The 20,335-nt window shown below is 34.5% G+C and overlaps 1 protein-coding gene across 1 annotated transcript in view; it reads right to left on the minus strand.

Moving 5' to 3' along the window:
* Window positions 1–8,944, minus strand: part of LOC128234842 (mucin-5AC-like) — a 74,090-nt gene extending 65,146 nt beyond the window's left edge. Inside the window, 4 exon segments of the mRNA XM_052949386.1 lie at window positions 673–768; window positions 1,234–1,361; window positions 3,116–3,188; window positions 8,770–8,944. Coding sequence (XP_052805346.1) covers window positions 673–768; window positions 1,234–1,361; window positions 3,116–3,188; window positions 8,770–8,944 — 472 coding nt within the window.
* Between the last annotated feature and the right edge of the window lie 11,391 nt (window positions 8,945–20,335).

Consider the following 20,335-nt stretch of genomic DNA (forward strand, 5'->3'; position numbering starts at 1 on the left):
TTATCCAGTTTGTTTTCTCTGAGATATGGTATGTTTTTGTTTGTTTTGTGTCAATTTGTATCACCGATGTTGTTGCTTGCTAGTGCTAACGCAAATAGATCTCTTCTGACAAGGTATACAACTTATCCTTCTTTTAATGTGTTTTGGTTGCACCTCTGTCTTAAAACATTTAATCTGCAGAAAGAAGTCTTGCGCGTTTGGACTGTCCAGATAGCAGGTGTTTTTTTACACAAACCATTTAAGGTTAATCTGATCATGTAATTGTAAAAGTGTGATTATGTGTAAAACGTTTTGTAGCTGCTTTCCATAACTTGTCGATGTGTTCACTGTGTTCAATGCTTTAATACATCTTACTTTTTGTAATTAAATGCATGAAAATTATTGTAAACAATTTTTGTAAATATTTGTCCCAATATTTGTACCTATTTTAAACTATATGTTTTTAACTTTTTATTTCAAGGTCACAAACTCATTGTTATGTTTTGATTTGTAATGGATGTGTGTTATGAATGTAGGAAAATAGCTCATTAAGCTAATGTTTCTTGCTAACATATATCCGACTTTAAATACAGATTCTTGTATCTTGTATCTCATAGTATATTCAGTTTGTTTGCTCTTCGAGTGAATGGTAAATTCTGGCTTTTTGTGATGACATGGCAAGTGTATTCTCACGGAATTGGCACTGGGCGCCCATAAAGCCGCTGGAACATCCGCACGTGTTGGGTAGCAGGCACGAGCCCCCGTTCTGACAGGCGGGGCTGCACGACGCTGGAAAATAAAATGGTTGGAATCACCTGACTGTCCAAGATTTGAGATCAATGTTTAACTTGAACAAGTCGAAATTAACTAATTGCTCTTAAATAAACTGAGTTCAAGATAAAAGGGATTTACGACATGGATTTAACCTGTCGACATACTAAGACGTATAAGATGTAACGTTTTTATATAATAAAGTTCTGAAATAAGCCCTTAAAAAGCACGGCCGGGTTTACACCATATTTAAGTCAAGGGCCAACGATTGCGGCAAATTATTACAACATAGGTTTGAAGTATTGTGTTGTGAGAGAAACTGGAGCATCCGGAGAAAGCCAACTAGTCCGGTTTGGTGACTTTTATTCACATAGAACGGACATCGAACTCGGAATGCCTTTGTCGGCAGCTAGTTCGAATACCGGACAACAAAAGTTTTACGTTAATGCTTAATTTTGACGGATACTTAAGCTGTTTCCTTACGATGGCAGTCAGGGATGTCCATTCCGGGTGGGTCAAACCAATCCCCGAACATTTGGTCACACTCGCGTTTGTCCGTCGTCATCTTGTTAGAGAACTCGTATCCAGGGTCGCATGAGGCTGTGCACGAACTGATGGGAGAAAAAAGCCATGTTCGAATTTGGAAAAATCCCAGGTCAGTTAAAGGCAGCAGCGTGTAAATAAAATAAAATACAAAATAACGCTACTCTTTATGAATCCTACTGTAAAGTGGTAAGGTTAAGATATAAATGCAAACTGAAACGACATCAATGAATTATATATCATTTAACCTGTATACACTAATATCAAAGACGTCTAAAGATACATCGCTTCGATCTTAGCCCCTGGTAGAATACAATTCAAATTTTGCATACTTTATACTTTATGTATATACATTGTATACCGTCGCATAGGTATCTTTTCATATACGTTTCATATATATATAGAAGTTGGATGCATTAAAGGAAATATTTATAGAGGAAATTTGTTGATTTCAGTGTAAAATCGTATTTGATTCACGAGTGTCATAGAAAATATAGTTTGTCTATAATCAGGAGTAAAATGAAATACGATCTTATACTGGAATCAACATTTTTCTTTTATGCTGATTTCCGACCTTTATTGGTATTAAATTTATTTTTTATTATTTCCCAGCATATTGAAAAGAGCGTTTATACGCAGCTACCCCGTGGAACGTTCCTCACGCAAACGTTTGTCAGCTGATGACGTAGCTTTAATTTGAATTTTGGGCTCGTGGTTTTTGTTTACCATATATTGGTGATTTGAGCACGAACATTTTATGACCTTTCATCAATACGATATTTTAGTGTACTTACGTTCCAAATAATAACAGTAAATGCACGGACGAACTTTTAAATGAACAGGGTGTGAATAAATGACCAAAATAACACAGGTGGTAATGAATAAGTTTTACAATATATTTTTTTTTTAAATTTTATTTTGATACATGGATATCAAATCGCCACTCATTGTCATAATTATGTTTGATTTGTTTAAAAAGGGGTCATTTTCAAGACGAACAGTGATTACCCGCTTGGTTGTTGACAAAAAATTATAGGAGGGTGGGGTAAATCAAATCACGTAATTGTTGTGTGGATTTTTTTCAGGGACGTTCGTACCGCAAAGTAATAGAGTTCAAAAAGATAATTTATAGTACATACAACATCAAATTTATGTTCGAGCAGTTGTTTTCGTTTATACTTTGTTTTGTACGAAAGAAAAGGTTCAAATATGTAGCTTCAGGTTCAAGAAAACGTTTGGAAAAAACCCCACCTTGTTTCTAATAAACGGTAAGTTATTTTGGCAAAACAATCTTTATTTAAACATATGTTACCTTTTTGATATCATTTTTGGCAACATTTACTGGTTCAAAAGTGATGATTTTAGTTTTGATCTAAGGGAAGTAACTTACATTGATTTTAAAAGTACTTTATAAAGTTGATATTCTCAATGATAAGTTTGCAGTGAAGAAATCGATGAAATTGATATTTTTAATTGTTGTTATTTCACTTATGTAACTCGAATTGAGTACAACAGACCTTATCCTATGTGAACGGCCATGTTTTGTTGTCTATATAGTCGGACTTTCTGACTGTGCTAAAATTATCAAAAGACTTCTCTTTTTCCGTGCAGTTAAAACAAAATTGAGAAGAAAACCACGGTAAACTTATATATATATGATAATTTTAATTATTCTATTTGAGTTTATTTGATTAAATATGCTTGAAGTTGCATTGTACATATAAACATACGTTACAGTAAACCTAAGTCACCTGACTACCTGCCAATTGTATTTCATTATGCATTAAACCAAACGGACACATGAAAACAGGCGTGTACTCACTAGAACGGGAACCCAGCCCCACAGGCAATTGTTCCATGTGCGGGTGCGTCCAAGGGTTCACACAGGTTCTTCCCTTGAAATGCAAAACAATTTTTGGTCGGACATAAATGTTTTTAATATTTTTTACGTGATGTTCAATTTCGATTTGTCTTTCTGTCTTATTTTTATTGGGGAGGTGGGGGAGATAATTACCCTAAGAGTAACGAACAGATATAAGCGCTAAAACGCTGGGGTCAATATGAAGTTTAGAAGTTGTCGTCATAGTTTTTCCCGACAAGGGATAAAATAAAATAAATGTCCACCGAGTAACATATTTTGAAGTCATGGGTAATTTAAAGATAATTTTTAGTTTCTTTTGAATGTTAAAATACTTGACATGGTGCCCAAATACCTTGCTATAAAACCTTTTAGCGGCTTATTGCAATTTTTTGTATAGGATTGCCTTATTAGTCATCGGAACTCAAAGGGACAAGTCTTAGAAATGTTTCTACATAATATATTTTTAAATATCAAAGAGTTTTAAAACAATTCTAGAAAATTAAAATAATAAGTGTCGCCGGGATTGTTGACTAGGTTTGATCCGAAACAATGGTTTAAAAAAAAGTTGAAAAACATGCTTTAAAAATCAAACAAAAACGTTGAATAAAATGGGTTTGTTTAAGTAGTTTTGCAGAAACAACGCTAAAACGAAATTAAAATGTGAATCATTTACATCAAAACGACTTTATTTTCGCCCTAAAACAAGAATAAAAATCGCCTGCTCAGCAACTTTATGGGACATCTCTGGACCTTTTAACTACAGGAATGTGTTACTTAAGAGCAAATTTAAATTCATGATATCTGGCGGTCCTTATCAAACATCCAGTGCTGTGATCAGAACTACTTTAAATAATGAAGATACATTATCACGCTAATGTAAACATCCAGTGCTCTCGTTGATGTGGACAGAACTACTTTAAATAATGAAGACACATTATCAAGCTAATGTAAACTATCAGTGCTCTCGTTGATGTGGTCAGAACTACTTTAAATAACGAAGACACATTATCACGCTAATGTAAACATTCAGTGCTCACATTGATGTGGTCAGAACTACTTTAAATAATGAAGATACATTATCACGCTAATGTAAACATTCAGTGCTCTCATTGATGTGGACAGAACTACTTTAAATAATGAAGACACATTATCACGCTAATGTAAACATTCAGTGCTCTTATTGATGTGGTCAGAACTACTTTAAATAATGAAGACACATTATCACGCTAATGTAAACATTCAGTGCTCTCGCTGATGTGGTCAGAACTACTTTAAATAATGAAGACACATTATCACGCTAATGTAAACATTCAGTGCTCTCGCTGATGTGGTCAGAACTACTTTAAATAATGAAGACACATTATCACGCTAATGTAAACATTCAGTGCTCTCGTTAATGTGGACAGAACTACTTTAAATAATGAAGATACATTATCACGCTAATGTAAACATTCAGTGCTCTCATTGACGTGGTCAGAACTACTTTAAATAATGAAGACACATTATCACGCTAATGTAAACATTCAGTGCTCTCGTTAATGTGGACAGAACTACTTTAAATAATGAAGATACATTATCATGCTAATGTAAACATCCAGTGCTCTCGTTGATGTGGACAGAACTACTTTAAATAATGAAGACACATTATCATTTAATCAAAGAAGACAAATGATCACGGTAATGTAAATGTAAATAGTTAATAGCGAAAATGTCAAACATTGATTACTACTACTTTAATCAAAATATTGATGTGGACAGAACTACTTTAAAAATGAAGACCAATTATCACCAAAATGTAAGATAAAAAAGTTAATAGCGAAAATGTTTAATATTTTCAAAAAAGAAAAACCTGACTGAATGGTCACAGGCCGGACATTCTAGAGCATGAAATGAGATTTTGCCTGGCTCGAATGATCCTTCCCTCGACATTTTCTTAACGATCCCGGCGAATTCGAGCCAAGGATTTTAAAAGTATGATCAACATATTTTCATATTCAAATTATTTCGACAAATTAATACATCTACTTTCCGTTTCTTGCTTTAATTTTACGAATCCACAAGCATGTCAAACCATCAAGGTCCTTGAATGTAGGAATTCATGAAAGGGTTCTATTTAAGTTCTAGAACGAAAATAACTTGTCTTCAGAAAATTATCTAATTCACTGAAAGTTATACTTTTTAGATCTTTAATCAATTTCGAGTAATACAGAAAACATTCCTTACCGACTTGTCTTCTTTTACGAGCGGTTCTGGAAGTAAACAAGTTGCCATTAATTAGAAGTAAAATAAAAAGATAAAATTGATATATAAATTTTCCATTCACTAAAATGTTGTTATTTATTTATTATTTACAGATATTTCGTACCAATTTAATTAATTTAGCAACTGTTGCGTGAATCATAAATATACTTAACAGAAAACAGTTCTTTTCTGATTACAGAAATCTGTTCTTATAAATGACAAATAAAGAAATTAAATGCATAGCTTTCGAAGTGCAAAAAAAAACAATAACATAAATGCTTGTTTTGGGCTAGTAACGACTTAAACAAAAGCGCCGAGGAGCAAGCGCTGACGCTCCTCTGAGGTCATTTTTTCCATCGACCAACATTCATCACTCTACAATTATTATTACCAGAAGTGTGTGCTTTACATATGTGTATTGTCTCTGGCAACGTATTTAATTAAATTATAAGTTTAATTTTAATTATGTTTTTGCACGACGCAGACCTTAGCGAATACGACAAACACTCTAAGATTTTCCGATATCTGGATTACTCATCATCGAAACACAAAGGAGCTTAGAAGTCGTCGTTTTTGTGTTTTCAGTTTGATTGTACGGTTAAAATGTAATATAAATGCTTTAACTTCCCTAAAAAGTAAATAAGTAAGGTAATGTTTTATAATTAATACCATACTTATTCTTTTTGTAGGCTTTAAATGTTTCTCTTCATACTATTTGTTAAGTAATTAAAATAATACAAGATATTGGAAGTAGTTCTTATTCCTGAAAATACTGCACTGTCGGGAAAGTACCCAAGCGCAATGGTAATTAAAATAAGAATAAAAAGAATACCTTGATTGCACGAGTGCGGCGGTACATATTAGCGCGATGAACGCTGTCCGCAGAATATTGGCACGCGGTGCCATAGTGAGGCTTGCTTCGACCAGCGAAAGCCTGACGTCACTCTAACAAATTCACGAATTTCACGAGTCTGCGAAAACAGTTTGAAAAATATGTTTCTACTTTTTCAAGAACACTTTGGGGTTTCAACACTTCAGGCGCTTTATTTATATGCTTCAAACGTGAGCACGTGATATGGGGTGATTTGAGTATTTGGACATTTATTAAACATAATACGCAATAGGCAAAACAGCTTTAAATGTGATTTTTGTAAGGGAGCTGAGATTAGAATACCTTCAGCTAAATCAGGATTGCTTTAGAATGTCTCGCTTTAACGAAACTGGCTCTCGTCTTTTCAATTGATTTTGATAAATGGTCACATCTTTGCGTTATTTGCATTAAATTTTGAATTAATCTTTCGCATTTATAGAACTTTATGTTTGTCTAAAATCGTGGCCAATCCTCAGACCAGGTATTGTTGGCAGTTTGGCAACTAATTAATTCAGAAAAAACAAGTTTGAAAAACACATTGTAAGAATAAGTCTTCCGGATTACACTTAAAAGGGTTTCGGTTAATTTACGATAACATTTATTTAAAGGGTTATTTCGTAATGCAACGATGTTTTATCTTACCTTAACAGACAAAATTCAGCCTAATGCAGAAATCATAAAAAATATTATTTACTGCACTCAGACAACATCAATTAATTTCAAGCATGCACAACTCATTTAAGAACCCATTGATATTCTTTGACTTTTTGCTTCTATCAAAATATAAATAGTTACAAACATGTCCAGAGGTTTTGCGAATGACCAATCGCCAATGCAATGCCACTTGTCGATATCATTTCGCGAGGTGTTTCAGTAAATTTACTTATCATGCTTCTTGTTTTTACCTCTATATAATAAACAACATTAATCTTACACAAATGAAATATCTGTATAAGCAGAAAATATACAATAAAAAAACAAAACATTTACTGCATTTGGACAACAATAGTTTTAAGCATGCAAAAACGCATTTACATTTATTGTCATTCATTTTACTGCAACCAATCTAGAACATAACCGACAAGATACTAGATATAATATACAATAATCTTTATTTAAAGTTGCGAATACCTTAACAAGAAACAGAAGCTCTATGAGCAATTTTCGAAAACATACGTAACATATCAAAAGCTAAGGGCTGGTGACCTGGAAATAAATGCATATAGTTTTAAATAGGTACAATATTGAGTATTAAAACAAACATGCATAGAATTACAAAAAAAATAAGATGAATCAAAGCACTGTTTACTGTGATAACTCAACTAGATTTCTCGGCTGTACCGTCAATCAACAGGCGCACGGTTCCTATAGTTGACATACCACTGTAAAATTGTTCATGAGTATAATCTAAGGATTATTGTATACATTTGGTTCAGCAAACGTTTAAGTAGCATTATGTGCATTTGAATAACAGCATGGTTCAGTGATGTGTAGTGGTTAGAATGTTAATTAATTCAGCATGTTAGAAAAAATAGGAAAGTATTGCTGAGAGGAGGTACCTGATTTATCATGTTATTTAAATAATACCAGATTTTGCTGAAATTATATGAAAACATAGCGTATAAAGGCATTGTTGCTCGTCTGATTTGGTCAATCCCTACCTACAGTTAACCAACCAAACCTCCTGAAGATACCAGCACCTACCGATGCACTAGAATATTAATTGAAAATGCCAAATCGTAACACTTTACCAAAAAAAAGACCAATCGTAGTTGTTTGTGTTTGACATATTTTAATGATATATAAATTTGAAACAATCATAAACAGATTTTATTCCTGTTATTTAATTTGATTTTTTATTGATATTTAAAATGCCCGCTGAAATATTTTCAGTATTTGAATGCTACATCTTGTCCAATTAGTGAAGGTAATTGCAATGAAAATTAAAATAGTCAATGAGACTAGGCGTTTCTGGCCTTTTGTATCCTATCTTGTATCCGCATGGTATAGTTTAAATTCGAGTCATGCCTTACACCCAAGTGATTCACGTTATTTATTTGTTGTAATAATTTGTCTCCGTATATGATCCCTGCGACAGGTATGGACCTGCGCTTTGAAAATACGATGATATTCGATTTGGCAACACTAATGTCCATCTTCCAAGTTTTACAATACTTGTAAACAATGTCGATCATAATCTGAAGAAAGAGGGGGGCTACAGCGACTAGCGCAATGTCGTCTGCGAATGATGGGTTTCCCGCCTTTACGGCCATCACCGTGCAAACGCTATTGCTATTCTCTAAGTCCAATAACAACTGATCGACGTAAACAAGATAGAGAAATGTCGAAAGTACTCCTCCTTGGCGTACTGATCTGCGAACGTTAATGATATCTGAGTTCAGTCCGTTTGTGCGTACCACACATTTCAGTTTCTCATACGTGCTCATAATGATCCGTAGAAATTTTCCAGTATGTCCTAACTGACCGAGTTTATAAAACAAACCGGTGTGCCATACAGAATCAAATGCGGCTTTCTGGTCTAAACACGCCGTGTACACGTTACTCCCGGTTTCTATCTGCGTGTAGACTGTTTCCTGGAAGTTGAAGGCGGTTGTGCGACAGCTGAGTCCTGTCTGAAAACCCTGTTGCTGTGGCGACGGAAATTGTAGGCGATGCATTTTGATGTGGTTATTTATTCTGTTCAATAAGATTCGTTCAAATATTTTACAAAAACAAGGCAATAGCGACACTGGCCGGAAGCTGTTGGGGTCATTCTTTGCTTTTCCTTTTCCCTTATAAAGAGGTATTATAATACTTGTCTTCCACGTCTCAGGTATTGTTTCGTTACGCAGGGCTGAGTTAAACAGCTTCAAGAGGGCGGTTTGTAACATTTTCCCTCAGTGTATGACATGTTCATTTAGTCTATTGTCGATTCCTGGTGATTTTTGCTTCTTAAGCGTTTTTACAACTGATTCGACCTCAACTAGTAGTATTTCACACAACAGCATTATGCGACTGTCATTGCTAGCAAAGTCTTGTACACGCATATTTATTGCTTCATCTTCACGCGAAAGATGATAGTTGTGATCGAACACATTTTCAAAATATTTTTGGAAGCCTTTAACGACATTTTCATCAGAATATTTCACATCATCAGATATCAGTTCGTTACAAATTTCAGTATTTTTCCCACTCTTACTCTTTAATGTTTTCCAGAACAGTCTATAGTCAAGCTCTGCGGTGCGATTCAGTTCATCTAAGTATTTGTTTTCACTTTCTCTTTGTTTTTGTCTCTGAATGTTCCTGAACTTTGCTTAAGCCTGCTTATATTCACGATAGGTATCGTACTCGTTACCTCTTGGTCGCCCTGCTGCCATCCAGATTCTTCGTAATCCTCGCGCAGCGGTGTGAGAGGCTTTTACTTCATGATCCCAATACGGTTTCGCACGCTTATTAAATTTGCTGACTGGTAGACAAAACGATGCCGTATGCAACGTGTCAGTGATAAGTGCGTTTAAGAAGTCCGGTTTACAATTGTCGATTTCTGTGTCTAAGATACACTTAAGGCCATCTTGAATTGCACAATTATAGCGTTCAATATTTTCATTTGTACATTTGTTCCATGCTATGCCCGACCTGTTAAGCCTTATCTCCTGCAGTCGCGGCTTAATGGCAAATTTCATTATCATCGGTAAGTGGTCGGACGTCATTATCTCAGCACTATTCGTTATTTAGAATGATTTGACATTTTCTAAGAATGTTCCCTCAATGAAAATATAGTCCAATGTAGACTGGTTGGGCACAAATGTGTAAGCATCTCCTTTGCTACATGATAGTTGAACAGATAAAAGATTGTTCTTGGCAATGAAATTTGTAAGAAGCCGTGATTTACCGTTCCCTTTATATCCATTCGTTAGATACTGTCCGTTAAAGTCACCTGCGGCAATAACGTTCCCCACCTTGGTATAATGCGATAATAATGACTCTAATTTACTCAGTTCAAACTGATAAAGATCTAAATCGTTACATGCTGGTAAATACGCACAAAATATATACAATGGGGTCGAATTAGTACACTTAACTTCTATGCCAATAATTCTATCACTCATAATAGTTTCTATTCGTTCTATACAATATGAGAGAGATTTTTACACACTATTGCAATTGAACTTTTTGAAGAAGATTTTCGTAAGTTGAGGCGTAATATTTAAAAAAAAATATCTGTATTTATGTTTCTTAAAAAGTAAGGATGACTTTTATTTATATTTGTTTATGTTCTTAAATCACACATTATATTTAGAAAATAATTCATGTTAAGCGGTCTCCCTCTTCGCATTCATTTTAAATCCATCTTTAAGTATTTCCACAAGCTCAAAAGTCTACAGATTATTCCATTTAATTACTAGTTTTTGTATCTGATGATGGTTGATAACAGTAGTAAAATGTAAAAGTGAATTACTGAGTAATTGATACTAATATATGTTTGTTCTGAGGCATAATCAACTTCAACCCAAGCGCACAACTATATCTAGCCTCTGTACACTATCCCCCTCCAACCCCCTCCCTGTGAACCCTTAACTTTGTCAGAATATAAAACCATTCCCGACCAGCATCTTTCTTGAACAATTTAAATAATAATTTTAATACTTTGAAAATTTGCTTCCCTTCATAATTATACATATTTGAACAATTTAGACAAACTGAACCAATAATTTGTGTAGTTTTGCACTCAAATATAATTTTTTTTACTTAAACTATATAACATTCAAAAGTGTCTGGAAAAGTAATCGGTGTATCATTAACTAAAATATGTGAAGAAAATGAAGACAACAACACTTATTGTGTTTAAATACTGCATTCTAAATAAAGTGGAACTAAGCTTAATTTTTAAGCATCTGAGTTATAAAAACCTAATTCAAAATCGGTTGTGAGTGTACTCCGGCGATGAGACGGATATATATATTTATCGTATTGCAGTCGTTTAAACCCAACGATGTCAGTATATAGTTTTGTCACAGCTGTCAGTTCAGTAACTGCAATGTTTTTTTTCATATGTTTCAAAGCGTACAAAATATTTAAGAATAAGTGGACGCGTACACACCCGCATACCTCAATACAATGCAGAACCAAATAAGCTTACTAGCCTTGCCTTTTGGACGCGCTTACGTCCCGATACGGAAATATAATGGGCCGCCACGTATTGAAAATAAGAGTTTACGAAAGGATGTACGGATAAGGTATAGAAAAAATGTTTGTATTCACCGTCAAATCTACTGTGCATAATATGGAGGTACATTAACTTTGAATGGTATGGTGCTACATTAAATAGGGTATATCCCTAATTTTTGTTGACTCACAAACATGTGCGAACACCAAAATGTGTTTCACCTATTGTGTAGAGTGCTGGACGGTAGATAAACATCACCTGGTCTACTGTCCTAATAAACTAAAATTTACACGGCATCTTCTTAATGGACAGATTTGTATGCGAGCAACAGGAAAAATAATTCTTTCAGGAAGGCCTTTGTTATAATAATATTGCCACCGTTTTAAGGGATAGTCATGGAATTCAAATAAGTTAACATCATTTGCACAATTACTGAGCTCATCGACGTTAAGACAACGAGTGTACAATGACGCGCTATATGTTGTTGACTTTGTTGTCGATCGAGCATTCTGGGCATAATCATGGTTAAAGAATCATGCGACAACAATGATTGGCGGGTGGATTGTGCATACGGTCACAAAATGTGGCCAACATCCTCCGTATTTGCGACCCAATAGGAACGTTCAACGGACCGACGAGATAAGTCATTATGACGAATTTGGGTTCAATTGTGAAACTAACATTTTGTGCTTCGTAAAGCGACATATATCCTGTCATTTAAAGATTTCAAAGGAGTTAATCCATATATATTAGATAAATTAATATCTAAAGATGACCTTATTGTTGGAATTTGTTCAGCCCAGCCACATTAGAGTGAGAACTACGAATAGTTCGTTATTATCTGTAACCCTCTCCCTAGTGTGACTGGGCTAAACCAATTTCACAAAATGTTCTTTTTAAAATTGAGCCCGAAGACGTATATTTCCTTTTATACACCTCCTTACACCAATACCCAGGTGGTCTCACTACACCTCCATGCTCATGCTAGCCCTTCAATTAGTTTTTCCCAATCATAATGCTCAACGAAAACATTGCCCCATATCAATGTTCGGTTATTCAAGAGAACTGTTTGTGGTGAATGAAGTTTTACACTTGGAAGATTTCGGTTACCTTGCCAAATTTTATGTCTTTATACATACAGATCACTGGCATTTCACTACCCATTCTTACACTTTTGACTAGCTTTTTTTAAAAAAAGTGCTTTATTTTACAATATTGATTTCAATCTTCAATCAAGCTCAACTTGATAAGTTGACAAAACACGGACTTGCATCTTACACCACCGCTTAAAGGAGAGTGAGAAACAAATCTCGTCTACACAATGCTTGCACATGCAAACAATTCATTTTGTTAACAGCGATAATCAAAGATGCAGTGCACATTTAGCTCGTGTTATCAAGCCGGGAAAACAAACTCCGTCGAAGATCAAACTTCTCTTCCCGTTTTCTTACATTTACACAACATCAAAATATTTCACCATTTACCAAGTTATGCTCCAATGAATTTCGTTATCAAAATGGCAAGACCAAAGATTAATACTTTTCTGAATGACAAGTAGCATTACTGCTAAAATGTTGTTCAATTACAAGAGACACAAAAATCCAATAAGTGTCGGTAAATTTAAATTACTGTACCAATTTAAGATGCACTCTTACTCCCAGATTCTATTTACCACAATTCATAACATTGTTTTAATTTTCCAGAAAGGATGAATAAATGTCGAAAACTGTGGTTCTTATGAAGGATACAAAGTTTAATTTGAAAGAAATGAGCACAAAACACGGTATTTTACCTTAAAAGACTATAGTTGACCACAGTAAATATTTTAGCATTCACCAATCATTTAATATTTTTGCTATTAAATACACGGTTACAATCTTGTTATCAGTAATTAATATTTTCCATAAATGCAGACAACAGACAAGACAAGACATTTATTTTGTGATTAAGGCCTCCAGCCCCTGACACAGTTATGCACAATATTACAAATATAAACACAGTACAGTGTTTTAAGTGAACATTTACACAAACATATATATATATACATGAATGTACATGAACGTGCATGACACACCTTTAAGGTTTTTCACTAAGACAGGACATCAAGTATATACTGTCGTCTCTTAAATGCAAGATATAAATAAAGAGCAATATTTTGAATAATACTCTCATTTCTAGATGCTAGTAAAATATGCATCTTATGGATATTTGTGTTAGCCCTGTATTTACTCGGTATAAGTGACACTCGTAAATCATCATACACCGGACACGAGAAGATAAAGTGGTACTCATCTTCTACCTCCTGTTTATTACATAATTTACATAGTCTCTGGTTTCGAGGGGTGCCGGAGTAACGTCCTCTTTCGATTTCCAACATATGGACACCACTACGAAATTGAGCATAAGCATGTCTGTATTTTCTTAGCAAAAGTATATCACAATATGACTCTTTCATAATTGCATTTGATGTTTTTATACAATATAAGCTTTGGTGACATTTCTAGATTACTGAACCATCTCTGAAGATGGGTGTCTTTTAATCGTTCGGTGAACTGATGCAGGAACAACTTTTCATTTACAACATCATGGTTTATCCATATAAAGTTAAAACCATTATTTTGCAAAAGCTGCCGCACACAGCTTACCCAATTTACATATCCTAAGTTATCTAATTGTACATTTTTGATTATAGAACGAATAAATTTTAATCAAATTGAATATTTATACGGCATACAAAGTTCCGATTTCATAAGATACCAAACCCTCATTAAATCAATCCCGATGGAAACGAGAATACAGCTTACTAAAGATGGAATTAGCCACACTAACAACACATCATTCAAAGAAAAAGTTGTACAATCAAAGCAATCAAACAATTTTCTTTACTTAATACTACTTCAAACAACATTAACACCAACTTCAGAACTAAAATGGACAGAAACTTTAGCAAGCGAAAATGAACATATGGAATGGAAACATATCTATATTAATATATACAAATCAACAATAGACACCACCTTACGCAGTTTTTATTACAAGTTCCTTTTGAGAATAATACCAACAAATACATTACTTTTTAAGTACAAACTTTTCGATTGTACATTATGCTCATTTTGCCATTCAGGTGTCGAATCCAAAGAACATCTATATTGGGAGTGCTATGAAACACAACAGTTGTGGAACAAATTAAATACGTTTATTGCCTCAACAACAATTAACATCGTAATCAATAAACGTGAGGCTTAATTGGGATTAGTATGTAAAAACAAATATAGTTATGTTTGCAACTTCCTTATTGTTTTAATGATTTTTTTTATAAACTCAACCAAGTGTAATAATAGACATCTATCCTTTAATGCATACATGATGTATCTTAAATTAAGGATTAAAATAGAAGGGCAAATTGCTTTAAAAAACGATAAGTACGAAGCCCACAATAAAAAGTGGGAAATACTGAAACTAACATAATCAGTAAAAGACACAAATAGCCATAACGATTCTTTTTTTATTTGTTTTATTTTCGTAATGTATGTATTTGTTTACTTTACTTGTATGCATATCTAAGTGTAGGGGACATCACTGTCGTCTGTGTGTGTGTGTGTGTGTGCGTGCGTGCGTGCGTGCGTGCGTGCGTGCGTGCGTGCGTGTGTGTGTGTGAGCTTTACCTGCATAGAAGGTTATATTATATAAAGATGAAGACAATGTGTTATTACTACTCTATGTGAAAATTAATGAGAAAAAAAGTTATCTAATTGTAATAACATATAATAGCATTTCTTTGGATATCTCTCATTTGGCATTCGAAGTAATCGGAGCCAGTATTTAACAGTCCTTTTCATACTCTCAATCCACATTGGAAACCTACCACAATCCCCTAACACAGCTGCATTACATGACTTTATGTTAGTACAAAGAATTTTTTTACAGGCAAAAAGCAAAACATTTTCAATAGCACGTCGTTCACAAAATCCCCACAATTCCAAGCCATACAACATAATTGGGGAAATTTTTTACATCAAATATATTAAAAAATGTACTACTGGAAAGCTGACCATACTTATACAAACTAGAAAGGATAGAATTGAGGGCACGTTTCCCCTTTATCGCCTGCTCTGAAGCCATACAGTCAAGTGAAAGTTTAGGTGTGAATTCTGCACCCACATATGTAAATTTATTCACAACCTCAATGACAGTTCCATGGTAAGTCCAGCTTTCTGCCCTTGAGAGATGCCCGCCATTTTTAAAAACCATGACTTTTGTCTTCTCTGTGTTAACACACATACTATACTCAATACAAAAATTAGACAATATTTCTAGTTTTCTTTGTAAATCGACAACGCTATCAGCTAACAATGCAATGTCATCCGCAAATATGAGTAGGAAAATTTCTAGTTCATTTGGTCCTAGTTGTATACCACTAGTGGCACCATTTTGCATCATAACTGCTAAGTCATTTATAAAGAATGTGAAAAGTTTTGGAGAAAATAGGCACCCCTGTTTCAGCCCAACTTTCACCTCAAACCAATCACTACATATACCATTTGAGCGGACACATGATCTTACATGCGCATACATTGATTTTATTGTTTGCAGTAATCTGCCTTTAATATCTGCTTTTTGTAAGACTTCCCATAATTTATGTCTTTTGACCGAATCAAACGCAGTTTTAAAGTCTACAAAACAGACATATAGTTTCCGGCTCTTCATACACTTATACCTTTCAATCAAGGATTTCAGTATGTAAGCACTGTCTATGGTCGAGTAGTTTTCACGAAAACCTGACTGGGATTCTTCTATTTTACTAAACACATTTGCATAAAATGTTAATCTTCTGTTTATTATATTTGTGTATATTTTCCCCATTATATCCAATAGGCTTATACCTCGATAATTCTTTGTGATATTGGGGTCACCTTTTTTAAATATAGGTACGATAATAGATTTGCTCCACGCCTCCGGAAAATATCCATCACTAAAGATTCTGTTAAACAGTTTTACCATCAGTGGGAGTATGTGGTTTATAGAAATCTTAAAGAACTCAGGTGGTAAATAATCTTCACCAGCTGCTTTTCCATCCTTCAGGGATTTCACACTTAGTAATACCTCTTCTTCTGTTATATGGGAATTAAAAATGCAATCCTCAATGTCACTTACTTCTTGTTCTTCAACCATGTCTACATAATCAAGATTAACATTAATAGCTGTTTCAAAAAGATCTTCAAAGTGTGTTTTCCATGCACTCAAACTAATATCATTTCCCACTGCAGTCCTTCCTGACATAAATCTAAGTTTTCTCCAAAAAGACTTTGGGTCATTATGTTTTGAGGTAAGTTCATCCAACTGATCCTGATAATATCTGCTTTTAGAAGACTCGCATTTTGATTTAAACATTTTTTTTGACTTAACATAATCACTCAGGCTTTCATCAGATCTCCATTTTCTGAATCTTCTTAAGCACCTCAACATACTTTAAGCACATAACACTGGTTGTCAAACCATTTACTCTTCTGTCTTTGTGATGCACATGTTTTAATGCATGGTTCTAAACAAGATTTAAAAGTAACTGTGATCTTTCTCACAACATCATTTATATCAGTTTCACGGTTAGATACATCAAGTAACAAGTCGTTCATTACACTCTCATCAATACAGTTGTGAAGTGACTCCTGTAATAAGTCCTCATTTCTGCCTTTAAGAATATACTTATGGCTAATAGCATTTTTGTCTGATCCCCTAATAACTTGATCAACTTTATCAACTCTCAATTTCAAACAAACTGGGAAATGGCTTGATTCTGTTCTATCACACACTTTAAAGTCTATCACGTTCCGAAAGAGATCTCTTGCTACAATGTGATAATCGATAACACTACATCCATGTGAATTTGCATATGTGAAGTGACCAGTGCTTTTATCATCCCCTGTTCTGTCATTAATAATATATAGAGAATTTCCTTTGCAAAAGTTCAGTAATTTCTGACCTTGTGCATTTATTGTCAAATCACATGACCTTCTTGCTGGGATACCTGAATCAAATATCTCATTATATTCTTCTAACTCAGGTACATTGTTAACCATTTCAATTAAATCAGACTCCGAGCTTGTACGAGCATTTAGATCACCAAATATTGCTATGTCAACATCTTCGATCTGAATGTCAAGCAAATTTAGATAGAATTCGAACAAGTCTATTCCTACTTCTGGTTCCTCACGATAAGCTGGCGATGCAGTCGGTGGAAGATATATTAAAAAAAAAGAATATCTTTAGGGGTATTGAATAGTACCTTCTTAACCCTTAAAAAAGACAAAATTTACAGGGGGAATGTAACCTTGAAAAATGTTTTGCTAACATAGTTTTTACAAAAACCGATATACCACACATAGCTCTACCAGTATTTGCATATTTAAAAGCTGACACGTTATACCCAGTATAACCATCTAAGAAAGGCAGTTCCTTACTATTCCAAGTTTCTAGTAAGCCTATGACATCATGTAGTTTTAAATAACTATTTACACTAGGATCATCAAGCTTGTTACAAAGACCCTCAATGTTCCAAGATAAAACAGAAAAAGTTGTGTCAGGTTGACCTTGGCCACACCCCTATTGGGGTGAGTCTACAATGATTGGTTCCTCTTGATCTCCAAGATTGTTGACCACCACTTCATTTTGTAGCTCGACTGTAGTAGCCTCCTCGGACCGCGGATCTGTAGCTAGCGACGTATTGCGGGCTGTGTCAGCTCGGCGAGTGGCTCTAACAAATGTCCTAGATTGAATAACATTGTTTTCATTTAATGCTGTTGAACTAGCCTCTGTGTTGCGGATTTGTAATTTGCCTTTGTAGTAGTATCCTGCTTGGCCTTGGTTTTTTAGTGATTTCAAGGTGTGTCTTTGAGTGTAGGTTAAGTCATCACTCACCTTAATACCACAATCACGAAGTTTATCTCTGCCATGGTAAATTCGGAATTTATCGTCCGTAACGTAAATGGGCAATTACAAGAGGTGAAGACTGGCTTTGTTCACCAGAAATAATCTTAACAAATGCAATGTCATCATAAGACCAATCCACTGTAGGACATTCCACTTTTAATACTTTATCAACTATACACGATTTCTTTTCATCAATTGTTGAGGCTATATTTAAATCCAGCCCAAATATTCTGATGTGGTTTTCAATACTTTTCCTGTTCAGTAACTCCAAATTTTCCTCAACAGCGGTCAGTTTAACCAGACCATTCGCAATAAGTCATTATCAAGTTGAGCAGACTCTGTCCACTCTCTTACAAAGAAGTCACAACTTCTTCAGCATTTTTGATAGCTGAGTTATGCTTGGCTTGTGTATTGTAAATGCATTATTTAGTAAGTAGTTAAACGTTTATCAGTCAAAATTGATGTTTGTTATGCATATGTATGTATTGGTTTTGAATAAGAGTGTCAATGTAAAGAATAAACTAGTTTCCGAGTTGGTTTGGTGTTTCCATAGCTTTTTTAAATAGAGGTCAATCCCAGAACGAGGCTGTTCGTGGATTGGACATGAAAAGAAGGTGGAATATTTCTATATCAACATGTAATATGGCTGCAGAGAAATGGACCGTTATGAACGTTGGATATAAGTTCGAGTTTGTTTGGAATTATTTGAAATAAAAGTTTTGTATGTAGAGTAACATTTGTAAGAGTTTCTATGAATTTGTATGATTTCAAAGTGAAAGTTCAGATATGTCTGAAGTGAATAGTGGAAAATGACATTTTAAGGTACCTGTTGATCATGTTCACTGTGTGTTATTTTCAAGCTCATGGGAGATTCATGTTGGTGATTATTCATTATAATCGATTATAATGGAAGTTGATGGAGGTAAACCATCATTAAAACACATATATTTATTTTCATGTGTTCAGTCATACATGTATTAACATTACCCGACCAATCACTACCATGAAATGGTTTCGGACAAGATTTTTGTAAGATTTGACCTAGTGACCTAATTTTTTATCACATGTGATACAGTTTACTTATTTTTTATCACAAGTTACCAAGTTTTAAACATGTCAAAGAGTTCATCAAGGAAAACATTCTGATCACGTTTCATGAATATTAGACCATACATAATGCCACTAATGTATTCCATAGATTTTTCTAAGATTTGAGCTAGTGACCTAGTTTTTGACCCAATATGACCCACTTTTACAAGCGGTCCATATTTCATCAAGGGGTACATCCTGACAAAGTTTAAACATAATCTGACCAATTATTACCATGCTATGGTTCCTGACAATATTTTTCTAAGATTTGACCTAGTGACTTAATTTTCGATCATATATGACCCAGTTTTATATACGACCAAGAGTTCATCATGGATATCTGACCATGTATAATGCCTCTAGTTTGTTCAAAATGTTTTTCTAAGATTTGACCTTGTGACCTAGTGTTTTACCCCATGTGACACACTTTTACAAGTGGTCGAAATTTGATCAAGGGGAACATTCTGACCAAGTTTGAACATTTTCTGATCAATGCCTACCAAGATATGATTCCGGACGGACGGACGGAAGGACAACGCCAAAACAATATCCCCCTCCCGAAACATTCGATTCGGCGGGGGATAAAAATCAGTCTCCATTTTGAATACAACCTAGATTTGCAGCCAATGAAATTGCAGATATGCAATCTGTAATAACCAGGCTTATTCATTAAACTTTTGTGGGTGTTTAAAGGTCTGCCTACTGCCGCTCATAAGATAAAGTTACAGCCCGGACATGAGAGGTTTAGCCGAACTAACGGACGGTGAAATTAAGAAGTGGACCCCGCAGTGTATAGTTCAATTATAATTATTGATCATGTGCATTCTATCTATTCATACTCTGTTTAATCATACGAAGCAGGGAAAGTGCGATACTTTGTTAAACA

The sequence above is a fragment of the Mya arenaria genome, chromosome 1 (genome assembly GCF_026914265.1).
Source record: "Mya arenaria isolate MELC-2E11 chromosome 1, ASM2691426v1".
Classification (NCBI taxonomy): Eukaryota; Metazoa; Mollusca; class Bivalvia; order Myida; family Myidae; genus Mya; species Mya arenaria.